This window comes from Lethenteron reissneri, chromosome 44, assembly GCF_015708825.2.
Source record: "Lethenteron reissneri isolate LAM-NWPU_2019-01 chromosome 44, ASM1570882v1, whole genome shotgun sequence".
Classification (NCBI taxonomy): domain Eukaryota; kingdom Metazoa; phylum Chordata; class Hyperoartia; order Petromyzontiformes; family Petromyzontidae; genus Lethenteron; species Lethenteron reissneri.
The window spans coordinates 11452629-11469609 of record NC_083822.1 but is presented as its reverse complement, the minus strand read 5'-3'; the positions used below and the strand labels follow the sequence as shown (position 1 = coordinate 11469609).

The following is a 16981-nucleotide window of genomic DNA, read 5'->3' as shown; positions in this document are numbered from 1 at the left end:
GCGGAGGGGCGGCGGCCATGCCGTACCTTGTCGCGGGCGGCCTGGGTCTGCTGCTGCTCTACCGCCTCCTGCGCCGGCTGCAGCGCCGTACGCAGCCTCACGGCAAGGTGGTGGTGGTCACGGGCGCCAGCTCGGGGCTCGGAGGGTGCGTGTAACAGAAGACTCGCGCTTCGCCTTGATCGTCGTCATTGTCATCATCGGCCATGGTTTATCCCTCTATGTTTGCTGAACTTATGCACCGTACGTAGCCAACCGTGCTAATCGGAGGTGCGGGGGAAGGACAACAAACTAATCACAAAAAGCAGTTCTAAAGAAATGAGTTCTCAGTCTTCATTTAAAATTGCATAGCTCCAATGGATTCCTAATATCAGAAGGACGTTCCAGACGGCCACAGAAGGACATTTGAAAGCGTGCGTTGACCGTCCTTGTTCGACGGCACTTATCCCAGCAGCCCGTGTACCCTATATGGAGGATCTTTGTCTTCGTGTGCCTGTGCGTGCGCGACAGCGTGTGCACGCGCGTTCCATGCGGAGGGAGCGAGGCTCGTGCTGTGCGGACGCGACCTGCAGAGACTCGAATCTCTACGCGATGAGCTCTCGGAGAGAGTACGTATACTTGCTCTGCAGTCCACCACACACACACGTGACTCAGTGGCTCCGCTATCAATGTGCAGGTGGTGAAACTGCACCAGGAGCCGGAAAGGCCCAGTCATTCAGCTACAAGGGAGGGGGGGGGGAAGGAAAATGGATGGGCCAGGGGGCTTGGTGACATTCCCCGCACAAAGACCTAAACCAACCTCCACTCCGTCACTGTGCGTCACCCACAGGGCCCAGAGGACCGTGCCCCACGCGTGGTGCCCTTTGACCTGGGCTCGCCCGGCGAGGTGGCGAGGGCGGCGGAGCGGGTGGTGGCGGCGCACGGCCGCGTCGACGTGCTTGTGAGCGGCGCGGGGATCAGCTACCGCGGGGAGGCGGCGCTCACCGCCATGGACGTGCACCGCCAGCTCATGGAGGTCAACTACTTTGGCGCCGTCGCCCTCCTCACGGGTCAGTCTCCCCTCGCTCGTCTACGGATCTCGGCCGTCGGCGACTCACGTGCGCTCGTGCATGCAGCAGCAGTCCAAGTCAAATAACAAATTGCTGTTGTGTGTGTGGAGGAACGGTAGTGTAGCGGTTAGCACGCTGTACTACGAACCCGGCGACCCCAGTTCGATTCCCGCTTACGGCCAACACCAGTGATGATTATCTGAACTGGTCCTGGGCCTCCCCTAGGTCGACTCAGCCTCAAATGAGTACCTGGTGCGGTGTGTAAACATTGCCGCTGGGGAGCCAAAGGCGGTCGGGCGTGGTGTTGGCCACCCACCCCCTTTGTCTTTGTGTACCGCATCGCACGCTTTCAGATGCACTTTTGTGGCCGTCTGGAACGCTCTTCCTTCCAATATTGGAAAGCCACTGGAGCAATGCACTTTTAAATCCAGAGAGAAAACTAATTTCTTTAGAGCTGCTTTTTGTGTTTAGTTTGTCTTTCCGCCACCCCTCGGATTTAGCACGGTTGGCTACGTACGGTGCGAAAGAACTTCAACACATGTACACATACGCATGTATGTTGAACTTATTTAGCACGTAAGCATGTTTATTTAATGCAGACTGCCTTGTTGTGACTTTGGTTGGTGTCGCCCCGTAACCCTGCGAGAGCTGTGCGTGCTGTGCGTACTGTGCGTGCTGTGCGTGCTGTGCGTGGCTGTGCGTGGCTGTGCGTGCTGTGCGTGCTGTGCGTGGCTGTGCGTGGCTGTGCGTGGCTGTGCGTGGCTGTGCGTGCTGTGCGTGCTGTGCGTGGCTGTGCGTGGCTGTGCGTGGCTGTGCGTGGCTGTGCGTGCTGTGCGTGCTGTGCGTGGCTGTGCGTGCTGTGCGTGGCTGTGCGTGCTGTGCGTGGCTGTGCGTGCTGTGCGTGGCTGTGCGTGGCTGTGCGTGCTGTGCGTGGCTGCTGTGCGTGATGCTGTGCGTGGCTGGTGCCTGTGCGTGCTGTGCGTGGCTGTGCGTGCTGTGCGTGGCTGTGCGTGGCTGTGCGTGCTGCTGTGCGTGCTGTCGTGGCTGTGCGTGCTGCTGTGCGTGCTGTGCGTGCTGTGCGTTGCTGTGCTGCGTGGCTGTGCGTGCTGTGCGTGCTGTGCGTGCTGTGTGCGTGCTGTGCGTCGTGCTGTGCGTGGCTGTGCAGTGCTGTCGTGGCTGTGCGTGCTGTGCGTGCTGTGCGTGGCTGTGGCGTGCTGTGCGTGCTGTGCGTGCTGTGCGTGGCTGTGCGTGGCTGTGCGTGCTGTGCGTGCTGTGGCGTGCTGTGCGTGGCTGTGCGTGGCTGTGCGTGCTGTGCGTGGCTGTGCGTGCTGTGGCGTGGCTGTGCGTGCTGTGCGTGCTGTGCGTGCTGTGCGTGGCTGTGCGTGGCTGTGCGTGCTGTGCGTGCTGTGCGTGCTGTGCGGGCTGTGCGTGGCTGGCGTGCTGTGAGTGCTGTGCGTGCTGTGCGTGGCTGTGCGTGCTGTGCGTGCTGGTGCGTGCTGTGCGTGGCTGTGCGTGCTGTGCGTGGCGTGTCGTGAGCTGGTGGCGTGCTGTGCGTGCTGTGCGTGGCTGTGCGTGGCGTGTCGTGCTGTGCGTGCACATGTGCGTGCTGGCCGTGCTGTGGCGTGCTGTGTGTGAGCTTGTGCGTGGCTTGTGCGTGCTGTGCGTGGCTGTGTGTGGCTGTTGCGTGGCTGTGCGTGCGGTGCGTGCTTGTGCGTGCTGTGCGTGTCTGTGCGTGCTGTGCGTGCTGTGAGTGCTGTGCGTGGGCCTGTGTGGTGGCTGGTGCGTGCTGTGCGTGCTGTGCGTGCTGTGCGTGCTTGTTGTGGTGCTGGGCGTGGCTGTGCGTGCTGTGCGTGCTGTGCGTGGCTGTGCGTGCTAAGGCGTTGGCTGTTGCGTGGCTGTGCGTGCTGTGCGTGCTGTGCGTGCTGTAGCGGCGTGGCTGTGCGTGCTGTGCGTGCTGTGTGTGGCTACTCCAGCCCTCCTGCCGTCGATGCTGAAGCAAGGAGAGGGGCACATCGTGGCCATTAGCAGCGTGCAGGGCCGCATCGCCATTCCCTTCCGTTCTGCGTGTAAGCATTTGAGCGACCTGCACGTCAACACACCACACACGCCACCGCGCACGCCACCGCACACGCCACCGCACACGCCACCGCACACACGCCACCGCACACACGCCACCGCACACACGCCACCGCACACACGCCACCGCACACACGCCACCGCACACGCCACCGTACCGCGAGCACCGCGCACGCCAACACAGACCTGTTTCAACATGGTGACGCAACCTGTCGCGCCGACTCTGCACGCAGATGCCGCCTCCAAGCACGCCACGCAGGCGTACTTCGACAGCCTGCGCGCCGAGGTGGCCGACTCGGGGCTGAAGGTGACGGTCGTGAGCCCCGGCTACATCCGCACCAACCTATCGCTCAACGCGCTCACGGCCGACGGGACGCCATACCACGGTACGGTGACTGCCACGCGCCACGTGCCACACGCCACAGACAAAGAATCTGAGGCTGAGTCGACCTAGAGGAGGCCCAGGACCAGCTGAGATAAATTGTCAGTGGTGCTGCCCATGGGCGGGATTCGATTTCGGGTCGCCGGGTTCGTAGTACAAGTAAATTGCGGAAGAGAAAAAACCCAGGACAGAAAAATGAGTGCACCCTGGACACAAAATAGATGCAGCAGCAGCACACGGAGATGTGCAGAGCAAGCACAGCTCCTGGGCCTTATCCACACCCCCAGCTCAAAAGCACTGGGCATTCTGTCGTTTAGACCAGCGGCTCAGTTGAGAAAATGTGGCCAACCAACAGGCAAGCAGTGAAATATGGAGAGGACTGTAACCTTCATGCTATTGTAATCCCCGGGAGCAGTTGCCTCAAGGCAGCAATTATTACAATCTGTAAATGACTCGAAAAGCCATCACAAGAGCGAAAGGAGTGGGCGAGCAGGCCAGAACACAAAGGAGTTCTCAACACGCTTAAGAGATGTGCGTCGCGTGTTCAAAAAGCTCGGCCTTATTCCCAAAACCGCCATCCATCACTGCCCGACCACGGGCGCAGTGCGGCGTGCGTTGCACTGCATGCATTGTGCGCTGCGTTGCTTTGTGTGTTGCACTGAGTGTGCTGCGTTGTGCACTGCGTTGTGAGCTGCGTTGTGAGCTGCGTTGTGTGCCTTGCACTGCATGCACTGTGCTGCCTTGCGCTGCGTGCATTGTGTTGTGGGTTGCGCTGCGTTGTGTTGCGTTGTGCTGAGGTGTGCGTTGCGCTCGCCACGTGGTGCAGCGATGGACGCGAACACGGCGGGCGGGCGCTCCCCGGACAGCGTGGCGCAGGACGTGGTGGGGGCGGTGCTCGATGGCCGTGCCGAGGTGGTGTCGGCCGGGCTGGCGCCGACGGCCGCCGTCTACCTGCGCACCCTGCTCCCGTCGCTCTACTTCATCCTCATGGCGCGGCGCGCGCGCTCTGACAGGAAGAAGGCCGAGCAGGCGTGACGGCGCCGTTGCTCTCCTCTCCCCCCACCCCCCACAACACGCGGAAAGTTTGAGATGCTGACAAAGCAGAATGAGATGGAACATGTATCTACGTCCCGTATGTTGAACTTCTTTTGCACCGTACGCTGCCAAACAGTGAATCAGAGGTGCGATGCAATACGGACAAATGGAAGTGACCGAGAGACAAAGAGGACAGAGACACGGACACGTAGAAGGGGAAACGCGCAGATGGAGAGACAGAAGCGTAATGTGCACATTGTGAATAGGAGCTGGTGAAGAGGGACTGGTGAAGATAACTACTTTGTGTTTAGTTTGTTGTCCTTCCCCACACTTCCGATTAGCACGGTTGACTACGTACGGTGCAAAAGAAGTTCAACATGCATACATACAAGAGGAACTGGTGAATAGGGGCTGGTGAATAGGGACTCACAAGCTGCCCACACTTCCCCATTGTGCTTCTGTTTTTGATGCCTGACGTTTTATGATTTCACAGTGGGTTTATTTTCATAAAAACAAATGCAATGCCAAGGTTATGCACAACTGGACAAGTACGCAAGGAAAGGTTAGAGTGAACTCCATGGCATGTATGCTCAATGCCAGGAAGGTTGGCCGTTCCAGATGTAGCCGTGTTTCTCACCCCGGTCACATCCATGTCAATCGTAAAACGAACATTTTAATATGCTCACAAAATGTATGCAGTAACAGTATCGCAAACTTTACAAAATGTACGATTAAATTCAATTTGGTGCTGCTGATTTTTACTTTGCCAAAGTTTAAAACACATAAGCTCTTTTAAATGTATTTGAAATGTCGCTTGGGATGTCTAAAAGAAACGTTGACTTGAAATAAAGTGGCATAATATTATGTTTCCAGACAATTCAAAGTCAATGGAACTGATTACAGAAATTGCATTAAATGCAGTAATTGCAGAAAATAAAATCACTTGCTATTTTCACTTTGTCTGACGCTGCCTCCATTGGCGTTTTGAAAAATGCCGAGATTGACCGTTAACATGATTTCAGGTTTTTCTTAATTTATTCATCGTTCATAGAGCACAAATAGGCATTTCATCACCGCTGAGTCCAAAGTTTTACACATTTTATGCCTGTAATTTAAAACAGAACTCTACCCAAAACATAAATCTCCTGGCATCACACGCCTAGGATGCCAAAGGTGCTGGTGATTCAGTGCTCTGGCACATCCACCACCACCACCCCCACCCCGAGCTGCGGCCACGGGTTCCGTTTCTCACGCCTTCCCCATCGTGGGAGTTCACGGCACGAGCCCACGGTAGCGCAGCATCAGTCCTCCGCCTCCACCATGTTAGCAATGCTCATTTTAACACTTTCACTTTAGAGGCCTTTGTAGATCCACTGCTGGATTTGTGTTGTTCACGGGGCTTGTTTGATCATACTTCACCGTGCTGGCCAGTGGGTGTTGGTGAACGTATGTATGTGGTGTTGGCCACCCACCCCCTCGTGTGCTGTTTCTGGTCTTCATAGGTGCTACTCGCTAACAGCACTTGCCCCAACAGTCTGTTAAGGCTATACGGGGGGGATCTTTGTTTAACTTCTTTAGCACCGTCCGTAGCCAACCATGCTAATCGGAGGTGTGGGAAGAGGTTGGGGGGGGTGTCTCCAGGATCGGTTCAGATAACACTCGCCACGACCGGGAATAAAACTTGGGTCCCCGGGTTAGCGGTGCGGTGTGCTAACAACAACTGCCCCGCCGCTCCGCGCATTCGAGGCCCGGCCCGGTGGCGGCACCGCTGGGGACCGCCCGTGTCCGCTGCTCCCCTGGCCACGCTGCCCAACCCCCTCAGCTGCCGTGCTCGAGCAGCAGCTGAGGGTCGTGCGACGTCACGAGCAGGAAGACACGGCGGCTCAGCTCGGGCCCCACGCGGCGCGACGTGGCCACGACGCCCTCACCACGCCGCACCAGCAGATCGGCGAGCAGGGCCACACGCTCGCGATCGCTCCCGCAGCGCGCGTACGCCTGCAGGGGCACGCAGCAGCAGCAGCAGTAGCAGCAGTTGCAGCAGTAGCAGCAGCAGTAGCAGCAGCAGTAGTAGCAGCAGTAGCAGCAGTAGCAGCAGTAGCAGCAGCAGTAGCAGCAGTAGCAGCAGCACCGCATGCTCCGATTAGCACTTTTGGCTAGGTACAGTGCGGAAGAAGTTGAACGTGTATGCGATTAGCGCTGCCGTGATACCGTTTTCACGCTGCGGTATAACATTTCACGACACCACGGCTGTACAGACATTAAAGCGATTTGCCGCTCAAGTGAACATTGAGGCGTTGCACATGTTCTGTTTCCAGCCCGGAGCCAGCGGTGGAAACTCCACATTCCTATGGCGGGGTGAGTCTCTCCATCGAACATCCACTGTTAACTTCCCCACAAAGAGGTATATAGATATCTTCTAGTTTATAAAAACGTAATTGTATTTCACATTTGTATTGTAATGTTTTTGTTCACTCGACATAACCCTGCCTAGAGTCTTCTAATCCGTAGGGAGGGTGCCCGGCGCACCCTGTCCTCGCTAGACATTAACATTTTAACATTCAAGCAAAAATACTCTTGGAAGCACAGATTAGAAGAAGCAAAAATCGAACCTAAGAGAATACAATATGGCCAAATATATTACATTACAAGTAATAATTTTTACTTTACAAGAGATAGCAGGCAAAATGACATAAAACATGACCTCATAACTCGCTGGCCTGTGACGTGGCCAGGAGATGGTGAATCGGTTCATGAAGCTGCCTGGGTGGACATTTGAGTATTGCCCCTCTGTACGCGTGGGCTCTCACTGGCAACTCCACTTTGCTCCTACACACAAAACACGCCCCCCCAAAATGGAAATTGGCTGAATATCACTCCATTGAGACATTTGCCCAAATCCTTCTGAAGAAATATCAAGACTCGGGAAGACCATTTTGGATAATTCGCCGTTATTTACACGTGACATAATTATTTCCAAAACAAAACGCGATGGCCGCAAAGACAAAAGCAACGCGTCGTTAAGCAGCGCGGTTGGGCCTGAGTTATCCCCTTCATGTCACCCCCCCCCCGCGGCCACACGCACCTGCAGGAGGAGCCGGGGGGAGGGGAACGCACGCACGACGGCGCTCGCCATCTCGGCGCTGACGCGGTTCAGCTGCTGCAGCTGACGCTGCCACAGCTGCAGGTATCCGCGGCCGTCCCGGTCCACGCGCACCCCGCCCGCCCCCTCGCTCTCCACGCAGAACGCCAGGCCCGTCGCCTCCCTCTCCCTCCTGCACACGGCCCCCACGATTAATGTGGAGATAAACACACAGCCACCGGAGCTGTGCACTCTTAAATCATCTCGATTGAAAAAATAATTATAACTGCTTTTTGTGTTTAGTTTTTTTGTCCTTCCCCCGCACCTCCGATTAGCACGGTTGGCTAATAAGTTCAACAAATGTATAGCAAAGACAAAGATCCCCCATAGAGCCTTAACAAACTGTTGTTAGTAAGTCTGAGCATTTCTTATTGCACCATCACGAATTTGCACTAATCACACATGTTGTCAGCTCTTTGGAACAACACCGTTTTAAACTCTATTGAAAAACTAGCTGTCATATCGCCACACGAGGTTAATGTGCCGGGGGTACATCAGATCACCGTGGGCTGCAGATTGTAGACGGCATCGATTTGGGTCTATCGAGACCGGTACACGCTGATCTTGTACAACAAATAGGCACAGTTTGTAAGCAATTATGTATTTAATAGGTAGCCAGTGTAGCTTACTGGAATGGCACGCGAGGGAATGGGTGACCAGCACCATGCCTGGCCGATAATTACACACATGTACTTGTTCAGGCTGAGTCGACCTAGGGAATGCTTAGGACCGGTTCAGATAATCGCCACCGGTGTTGGCCGTGAGCGAGAATTAAACTCGGGTCACGCTGAGTTCGTAGAAGAGCGCGCTAACCGCTGCACCACCGCTCCCCACTCACACACCCACGCCTCACCTAACTCACCGCCGCTCACATGGGCATCGCTGACCCCCAAATCGGATCGCATCAAACGCCGGCGTTGATGTGCACAGCGTTGCTCGTGCCGTGAAAGCAAAGCGGAAACAGCTGCGCATCTCTCACTTGTAGGGAGCCATGGCGATGGCCTTGGTGAACATGGCCACAAAGTCAGCAAACTCCTTCCACGAGTCCAGGAAGCGCAGCGCCGTGCTGGTGTGCAGCTGCAGGTCCACGAGCGCCTGGGGGACGGACACACAGGGACCCACCGCACAAGCCTCCTCCTCTCTCCTGCTCCTCCCCCATACTCCCCCTCCTCCTCCCCCTTCTCACAGACGCAGCACACACACAGAGGATATGTGCCCAGCCAGAGACGCCCAGCCTCACCTCCTCCATGTCCACCCGGGACACGTCAACTTTAGCTGGCATTGCTCGCTTGTTCCTCCTCTTCTTCGCCATCTCCGCTGCAGTACCCTCCGCCGACTCTTTACTCGGCTTCTGTCCCTTGTTTTTTTGGCTGTTGCATTTTCAAAAGAACATGGTCACCAATGTGTACAGGAAGGTCGTGGGTTCGATCCCAGTTTTCCAATAGACTTTAAAAGTGTTGTTCCAAAGAGCTGATGACGTGTGATTAGTGCGCATTCGTGATGATGGAATGGACTGCGATAAGAAATGCTCAGACTTACTCAATAACAACAGTCTGTTAAGACTATACGGGGATCTTTGTCTTTGCTGTACGTATGCTGAATTTCTTTCACACCGTACGTAGTCAACTGTGCTAATCAGAGGTGTGGGGGAAGGACAACAAGCTAAATACAAAAATCAGTTCTAAAGAAATTAGTTTTCAATCTAGATTTAAAAGTGCATAGCTCCAGTGGCTTCCTAATACCGGAAGAGCGTTCCAGACGGCCGCAGAAGCGCATCTGAAAGTGTGCGATGCGGTGACCGTCGTCGTTCGATGGCCAGCCAAGCCCCGCTGCTGTAAAGATGACCGGAGTTTGTGTGATGTTTTATGCTCCTTGACGAGACCGGCGAGGTATTGGTGGTTCACTTGTGGCAAGCACTTTGTGTGTAATGAGAAAGCCGTGCACCAGCCGACGTGCCCGTGGCCCCTCACTTGAAATACTTGTCGACGTCCACAACGGCCAGCGTGAGGGCGCAGTGTGGATGGGCCGCCATCACCGTGGACACAAACCCCCTGAGTGAGAGGTGGCAGCCGCTGTCCCCGGAAGATGCCACCTGCTGACGACACGGAGAGGAGAGAAAAATCGCAAATCGCTTTCGCGAGACTGAAAAGGAAAAGCACGTCGGTTGGTTATATCCCTTCGACACAAGCTTCATCACTCAGCTTGCCCATTAACACTCCATTAGCATGCAGCTAAGACTACAGTGTTGTTATAACTCACTCAAGAATTTTCAAACCGTACAATAAAATGTAATAAAAAGAACACTTAGGGACTTGGCAGCGGTATAGAATCAGAAGCAACACAAATCACTGTCCCTGAATGCCTTACTGAGTCTCAAGACTTTTCAGGAGGGTCCTGCATTCAAATTCTTGTTTGGTAAAAAAAAAAGGCTAAATGTGTTTCACATGACAGGTAACTGGAGAGCCGTGAGAAACCCTACCCACACGAGGTGACTACACCCTGCAGTGATACACTCATAAAGCTATTTTCTGTACTTTAATATCCTTGGCCCCCCTCTTAGCCCATTATGCATGTACATATTGTTGAACTTCTTTTGTACCGTACGTAGCCAACTGTTGCTAATCTGAGCTGGACACACAGATAACGATGATGTTCGTATCATTCACCCGCCAGACACATATCCACAAACTTACCAAGGGAGAGGGAGCAGCCCCAAAATATCAAGCTTTTTGGGCCCTACATTAACATAAAACCATTCATTGTAATTTCTCTGTTAAATATCAATCAAACAAATACCGATTTTTTTTTTTGGAAGGGGTGGTGGGGGAGGAGTTCCGTTCCCCGCCCCGCAACCCTCGGATCTGCCACAGCTACCTTCACCGTGCAGGATGACCAGTGTGCAGCACATACGCAGCGATGGTTTTGCAGCCTGCCCACCTGCTTGTGTGCGTCCACCATGGCAATGAAGTCCGGCACAGGGACCACAACCACGACAGGTTTCTCCTCTTCATCACTCTCCAGGCTGCTTGCCTACACAAATTAAAATCAAGATAACACAATCGTTCGTGTGGTTGAAAATACAAGTAAGAAAATGTTTATAATAAAGTATTTTATTAAACCTCCCATTGGCCACACTTCTTTCTGAGAGTGCATTTATCAAACAGCATTGGTGTATTATTCTAGATTTGGTGTATTATTACAAACACTCCAGTAGTTTGAATTATCCGAACGTCCATTGGACCCCGCACAAAACAACTTCGTCACTCTTTCTTTGACGTTCAATGTCGGGGGATAGCGCGAACGCAGTCCCCCACTACCACAAATTATACAGTCGAGTTTCCCGCATTTGGGGAAATCGCAGGGGTCAACCCTCCCGCAGTGCAATGGAAGAGCCTCGCCCTGGGAGGACCACCTGTGTGATCATGGTGCCTCCCCTGTCAGGTAAGTATGAGTTGGGATGCTACATCGCAGCCTTTCCACGGCGAGGCGCTTTCCTCTACGCTATGGGAACCAATTCCTTTCAAGCAAATACACGGCTAAAATGTAGCCGCTCGTATTAACGAGAAAATAGGGTAACATTTACTCGTTCAATATCTTTATATTCAGTTTTTTATGTGTTGTTTTTTAAATAAAAAATAATGCCGCATGGCATCATGGGATTTGTCTAAGCCCCTCCCCTCCATCACCCACGTGACTTGGCAGACCCAAGCCCATACAAAGGTTATAAAAAAATTTTCTCACGAAGCGACGTCGCCGGAGACGAATTAAAGGAAGAACACAACAAGAATAATTATTTTAAAAATGGCAATGCCATATTTTGGAGCAGGGGTCCCAAATGTATTTAACCTGAGAAACCATTTTTCCGCGGCAAAAAAAAATCCAACTGCTGATGACGACTGCTTGTGTTGCAATCGAAACGTCGTGATATTTTTAATCACTTTCTTTTTATCATTATTTTTTCTTTCTACGTAACTTTATCGAAAGAACCGTAGAATAAGCAAGGAAGGGAAAAAGCTTTTGTGGTATTTTATTTATAAAAAAAAAGATTGACACGTCCCATTGGCCACACAGCCTTCTGGGAGTATGTTTTTAAAAGCACACTGGTGAATACAAGCAAACTCAGAGACTGCTTTTGTGTGTATGTATGTTGAACTTCCGTCACACCGTACATATCCAACTGTGCTCATCGGAGGTTTTGACGTTCGCTTTCTCATCAGCAGTCAGGATTGCTGATGAACTGCCAGATGTTTATAGGAAAGGACCCCCACAATGCAACTTAATCAGATGGCCTCGTTTTTTATTACTTTTCAAAAAATCACCTCATTCTAACAATAACTGAATCTCGCTGGGGAATGTAACTCACAGGTTGAGAATTACTGGTTGAGGCGAGATGTTAACTACCTTGCCTGGTATGCAGGAGGTCGTGGGTTCGATCCCGACCCTGATGCCTGCTGTATATTTGGAATTTTCAAAATATCCGTCCGTGGTCATGTGTATTTTTCTCCGAGTCCTCCGGTTTTTCCCTCCACATTTAGAATCGACGTTTACTGTATTTAGCTGTTATAAAATTCCACTTCGTTGGGCGATAATCTTTGGCCAGGTCGCTTCTGAAAAAGTGGGCCTTACCTGGTAAAATAAAAAAGTTTGTCTTTTGTTTTGCTTCAAGTAATGGAGAATTTCACCTCTGCCCCGGCGAGGCCGGGCAGGCTTCTGCGCCAGCCGATGCTGCGCTGCACATGGCGCCCAGCGATGACACAACGCGACTCAAGGGCCTGCAATGCCGACAGCACCAAGCCTCCCCCCTCGACCTCCAGCACTCCTGGCACACACACACACACGTGCGCGTTCTTTGTCAATTGCGAGCTCAACGGATTACGCATCCATACTACACAAATGCAGCACACCCACTCTGAAATAAAACTGCATGCATGAAACGGCCAAGTGGCTCAAGGCGCCATGACGGCGAAATGTTAACTACCTCGCCTGAAAACAGGGCGTGGGTTTGATCCCGACCCTGACGCCTGCTGCTGTATATTTGGAGTTTGCGTGTCTCTCTCCCAATGGTCGTGTGCATTTTTCTCCAGGTCCTCCGGTTTTTTCCCTCCACATTTAGAATGAACGTGCGTTTAGAGTATTTGGCTACTATTAATTTCCACACGATAAGCCACTTTGTTGAGTTATCATTTGTGGTCGGGTCGCTTCTGAAAATGAGCTATATAGCTCGTGGGTCTTACCTGGTAAAATAAAAATAGTTTAAACAAAAGTTTCATTTTAATAAAAATTAGGATTTGCAACCATTAACTAAGCCACTGTTGGATGAGGACCTCCCCAAACCGTGTCAGTTATGGGTGTTGTTTGACCATACTTCACTCTGCTGGTCAGTGCGGGTTCGTGAAGGGGACCGTCAGGACCAGTTCAAGTATCACTCGCAATCAATGCTCGCCGTAAACTGGGACATTGAACTCGGGTCGCAAGATTCGTTGGTGCAGCGAGTTAACCATTTGTCCCACGAGAAATATAAGAGGAAAATACAGGACGGGTAACAGAGTGCGGTACCTGGGTCCACGCACACGGCCATGTGCTTCATACACTCCTCGGGCCGCTGAGCCTTGATGAGGGCGGCGGTGGCCTGCTTGCCGGCCCTCTCGCGCTCCTTCTCCTGCTGCGCCTCTGCGCGCCGTGTGCTCTGCTCCTCCCGCTGAGCCTTCTTGCCTCCCCGTGCCTCTTCCTCTTGCTTATTCTTCTCTTGCGGATGCTGCTGTCGTCGAGGCAGCTTCGACGATGGGACAGAGGCTCCACAATCTCAACAAGAGCATCCACAGCGAAACACCCAGTGGTCACATCCTCATCCAGCGTTCAAGTCAAGGCAGTGACTGATGTTGCCTCACTTCTCACCTGTCTGTATGTATGTGCATGTTAAACTTCTTTTGCACCTTACATGGCCAATCATGCTAATCGGAGGTGTGGGGGAAGGACAACAAACTAAACACAAAAAGCAGTTCTAAAGAAATTCGTTTTGAATCAAGATATAAAAATAAATAGCTCCAGTGGGTTTCTAATATTGGAAGAGAATTCCAGGCGGCCACAGAAACGCATCTGAAAGCGCGCGTGGCACGGACGGTCATCTGCAGCAGCTTAGATCCCTCAACTGTTGCAGATGACATCAGGCCTCATAGGTCTGATCTTACAGCACACTAGAAACCGGATATAAGCATACCCCTGGGAAGCAAATCCAACTGTGCTTATATTCGAAGTAGTGTGCTCATATCAGAAGTTTCCCTTCTTCCTACAACCGGCATCAAGGTGTGCTTTTATCCAACTCTGAAGTGTTGCGGTGGTTGGTGGCCGTTCAGACACTGAGAAGCAGCAGCTACTCCTCTCTCAAGCGTTGTAAGAGTATCGTCACTAGCGAGGTCAAAATAACTCCACTAAGATGTTGCGGGTCCCAATTGTTTATCCATTTTTGTGCAAGTACGCAAAACCATTTTCTCTTCTACACTTTTCCCAATCGTCCACTTGCTGGCCTCGTTAATAAATGCTTCTGGATGTTAAAGAGGTGTTTACAGTTATTATTTTTGCGTACTCACCTGTTACCGTTTGGCAGCGTTTTCGCGTGAGTCCGTCTATATCTGTCTCCACGCCCTGATCGTCCCTTGGCTTTCGATGCGAGAGTGAGATTGAGGGGCCTTGTTCACCAACAGACAAGGCCACTGGTCCCAGCAGCAGCTGCCCACTCCGACCGAGTGACGTCCCCGGCTCCCGCACTTTGGTCCAGCTCCCCGCACCAACGTCAACAATGTCCCCAACGTCGTCTTCGCTCAACGTGAGCCCGGTTCTAGTGCCGCCACCGCCGCCACCGCATCCGACCCCGCAGTCCTCCTGCCGCCGTTTTTTATCCAACCTCTCCTTGATTCTCTTCATAACGTCCTCATCAGAGTCCGAGTCGTCCTGGAGGAGATCGATGCTCGTCGCCCCGTCCTTTGCGCCGCCCGGCAAGGCCCGCGCGATGGGGGCCTGCATCCTCAGCCTCTGCGCGAGGGGGCCTACGGGCAGCTCGTCCTCGCTGGACGACGACAGCTCCAGCAGCGCCATGTCAGGGGGTGGGTGGGGGTGGTGGACTCAGCCAGGCGATCCCTGCATACGGCACAGAAAATGGGGTGAAAAACAATCTTTGCTAGGATCTCGCGGGCACACGCACTACACCAACGGCTGGGTCCGTCTTAGGCAAGACCTCTGAGAGACTCCCCTTGACATTTGTCTTTGGTTGCATTGAGAGAAGTTCGCCGAGGCTCCACTGAGACCCTTCTCAGAGACAAGTCCACTGAGACAGAGCATACACTTGTACTGTATGCCGCTCAGAGAGACACGCAAGGCGTTATAAACACTGTACAGTATAACGTTAAGAATGTAACGCTGTGTATAATGTTTACAATGTAACACTGTGTATAACGTTTACAATGTAACCCTGTGTGCAATGTGACCCTGTATGTGCAACGTTAACAATGTAACGCTGTGTATAATGTTTACAATGTAACGCTGTATGTGTAACGTTAACAATGTAACGCTGTGTATAATGTTTACAATGTAACCATGTGTGTGTAACGTTTACAATGTAACGCTGTGTGTGTAACGTTTACAATGTAACGCTGTGTGTGTGTGGAAGCACGTGTTGGGGGTGTATCGCAACTCACACGTGGATGGGAGTTCGGTTCAGTCTTGCTCCACGTCTGCGACTTTGATCAGCCCGACACCAACCGACCAGTGACCATCTCTGAACAAATCACTTCACAAACAAAGGCAAATATTTACCCCCCTCCGTATAGCCTCAACACACTGTTGCTACTCGCTAACAACAATCTAGCGAGAACCTATTAAGGCCGGCATGGCACACGAATCGGGTGGGTGGCCAGCACCACGCCCCGGCCGCCTATGTTTTTACACACAACATAGACACACAGACAGACACACAAGCAGAGAGAGATAACACAGAGACACACAGAGAGAGACACACACAGAGGGATAACACAGAGACACACAGAGAGAGACACACAGAGAGAGAGAGACACACAACATAGACAGACAGAGAGAGACAACACAGAGACACACAAGCAGAGAGAGACTCACACATAGACACACAGAGAGAGACACACAGACAGAGACGCACAGAAAGACACACACAGAGACACACAGAGGAGTGTGCTGTGTGTCTATGTGCGTGTTTTTTTTATATTTTATGAAGTTGGTGTCAACTTCGTGAGCCCGTCGCTTGACCACTACCGTGCCCGTGAGTTGCGGTGTTTAATCGACGGCAGCTGTGTACACACACACACACACAGTGTCGATAACGCCAAGCGTGCCAGCAACAAACAGCACCCATCATCATCATCAACGTGGTGCTGGTGGTGGCGGTGTGAAGAGACGCACGATTTGTTTGAGGCGAGCGAGGTCGTTCGTCGGGCGTGAGTCGTCTCCCCGCTGTGTGTATCCGCGCTCACGCTGGTTAACTGGGGAGAGGTTAACCGCTAGTTAACCAGCGGTTAACCAGAGACGTTGCCCCGCGTTACCGCCGGGGTTAACCACCCGCGAGCGCGTGACGTCACCCGCGAGCGCCAAGCCCATTGGTCAAAAGCGCTGCGTCGAAATTGGCGGGAAGGAGAGAAAAAAACGATTCGGCAGGAATCGATTCACGAGGACCTTCCAGATGGGCAAAGATCGATTCTCGCGGGATTCTTTCAAGAGGGTTTTTTTTAACGATTCGCATTTATTGTACGTGCATTGTCCTGTTCGTGGAGATGTTCTACAAGATGTACAGCGGCAGATGGGAAGCGTGTAAACGATAGTAGGATCCATCCGGTAAAATCAATACACGCGTACGATTCACACGTTTTTGGATCGATTATTATACTAATGTGTGCAAATCAAACGTTACATTTACGCAAATGAAGTTTATCAACGGCGACGTAGAAACGGACGTTCTCCTGCATTAGATGTTGACCTTTTGAAAGGAGAAACGGACATTATAAAGGAGACGAAAATAAAGATTAGAATCTAGAAAATCACAAACTCCATTCAACACTTCGAGAATCGAATCGTTGAAGGAGGCGCGTCCAAAGTCACGTGGGTAGCAGAGGAGGGGGGTCCGATAATTCCCATGATGCCATTAGGAATAGTTTTTATTTTTAAAAACAAATCTCGCATAAAAACACATCAACAATCTCAAATAATCATCATGATCATCAGGTGTAGAAATCCTTCTACGCGACTTTACCGAAAGAACCAAGAATATGAATCCCTGCAGTCACG

The 16981-nt window shown here is 52.3% G+C and overlaps 2 protein-coding genes and 1 non-coding gene across 6 annotated transcripts; 1 reads left to right on the top strand and 2 right to left on the bottom strand.

Moving 5' to 3' along the window:
* The first annotated feature begins 17 nt into the window (after nt 1–17).
* On the top strand, nt 18–4965 carry LOC133353456 (dehydrogenase/reductase SDR family member 7B-like). Its single transcript, XM_061569721.1, has 6 exons — nt 18–145; nt 452–605; nt 827–1046; nt 3020–3112; nt 3356–3508; nt 4331–4965. Exons 1-6 carry the CDS (start codon nt 18–20, stop codon nt 4537–4539), a joined length of 957 nt encoding a protein of 318 aa, XP_061425705.1. The 3' UTR covers nt 4540–4965.
* Nucleotides 4966–5033: 68 nt separating this feature from the next.
* Nucleotides 5034–16281, bottom strand: LOC133353529 (crossover junction endonuclease EME1-like). Of its 4 annotated transcripts, XM_061569841.1 has the most exons (12): nt 16103–16281; nt 15370–15461; nt 14266–14812; nt 13235–13480; nt 12361–12497; nt 10616–10708; nt 9649–9773; nt 8919–9048; nt 8658–8773; nt 7622–7811; nt 7241–7365; nt 6397–6534 (listed from the first exon to the last, which is right to left on the bottom strand). In XM_061569841.1, exons 3-11 carry the CDS (start codon nt 14768–14770, stop codon nt 7288–7290), a joined length of 1620 nt encoding a protein of 539 aa, XP_061425825.1. In that variant the 5' UTR covers nt 14771–14812; nt 15370–15461; nt 16103–16281; the 3' UTR covers nt 6397–6534; nt 7241–7287. The 4 variants fall into 4 exon arrangements, with proteins under 4 accessions (XP_061425823.1, XP_061425822.1, XP_061425824.1 ...); XM_061569839.1 differs by lacking the exon at nt 7241–7365 and having other exon boundaries at nt 5034–6534; nt 15370–15449; XM_061569838.1 differs by lacking the exon at nt 7241–7365 and having other exon boundaries at nt 5035–6534.
* LOC133353705 (U1 spliceosomal RNA) lies at nt 10964–11127 on the bottom strand. The gene has a single exon (XR_009756435.1). It is a non-coding gene; the product is annotated as a U1 spliceosomal RNA (small nuclear RNA).
* Nucleotides 16282–16981: the final 700 nt, after the last annotated feature.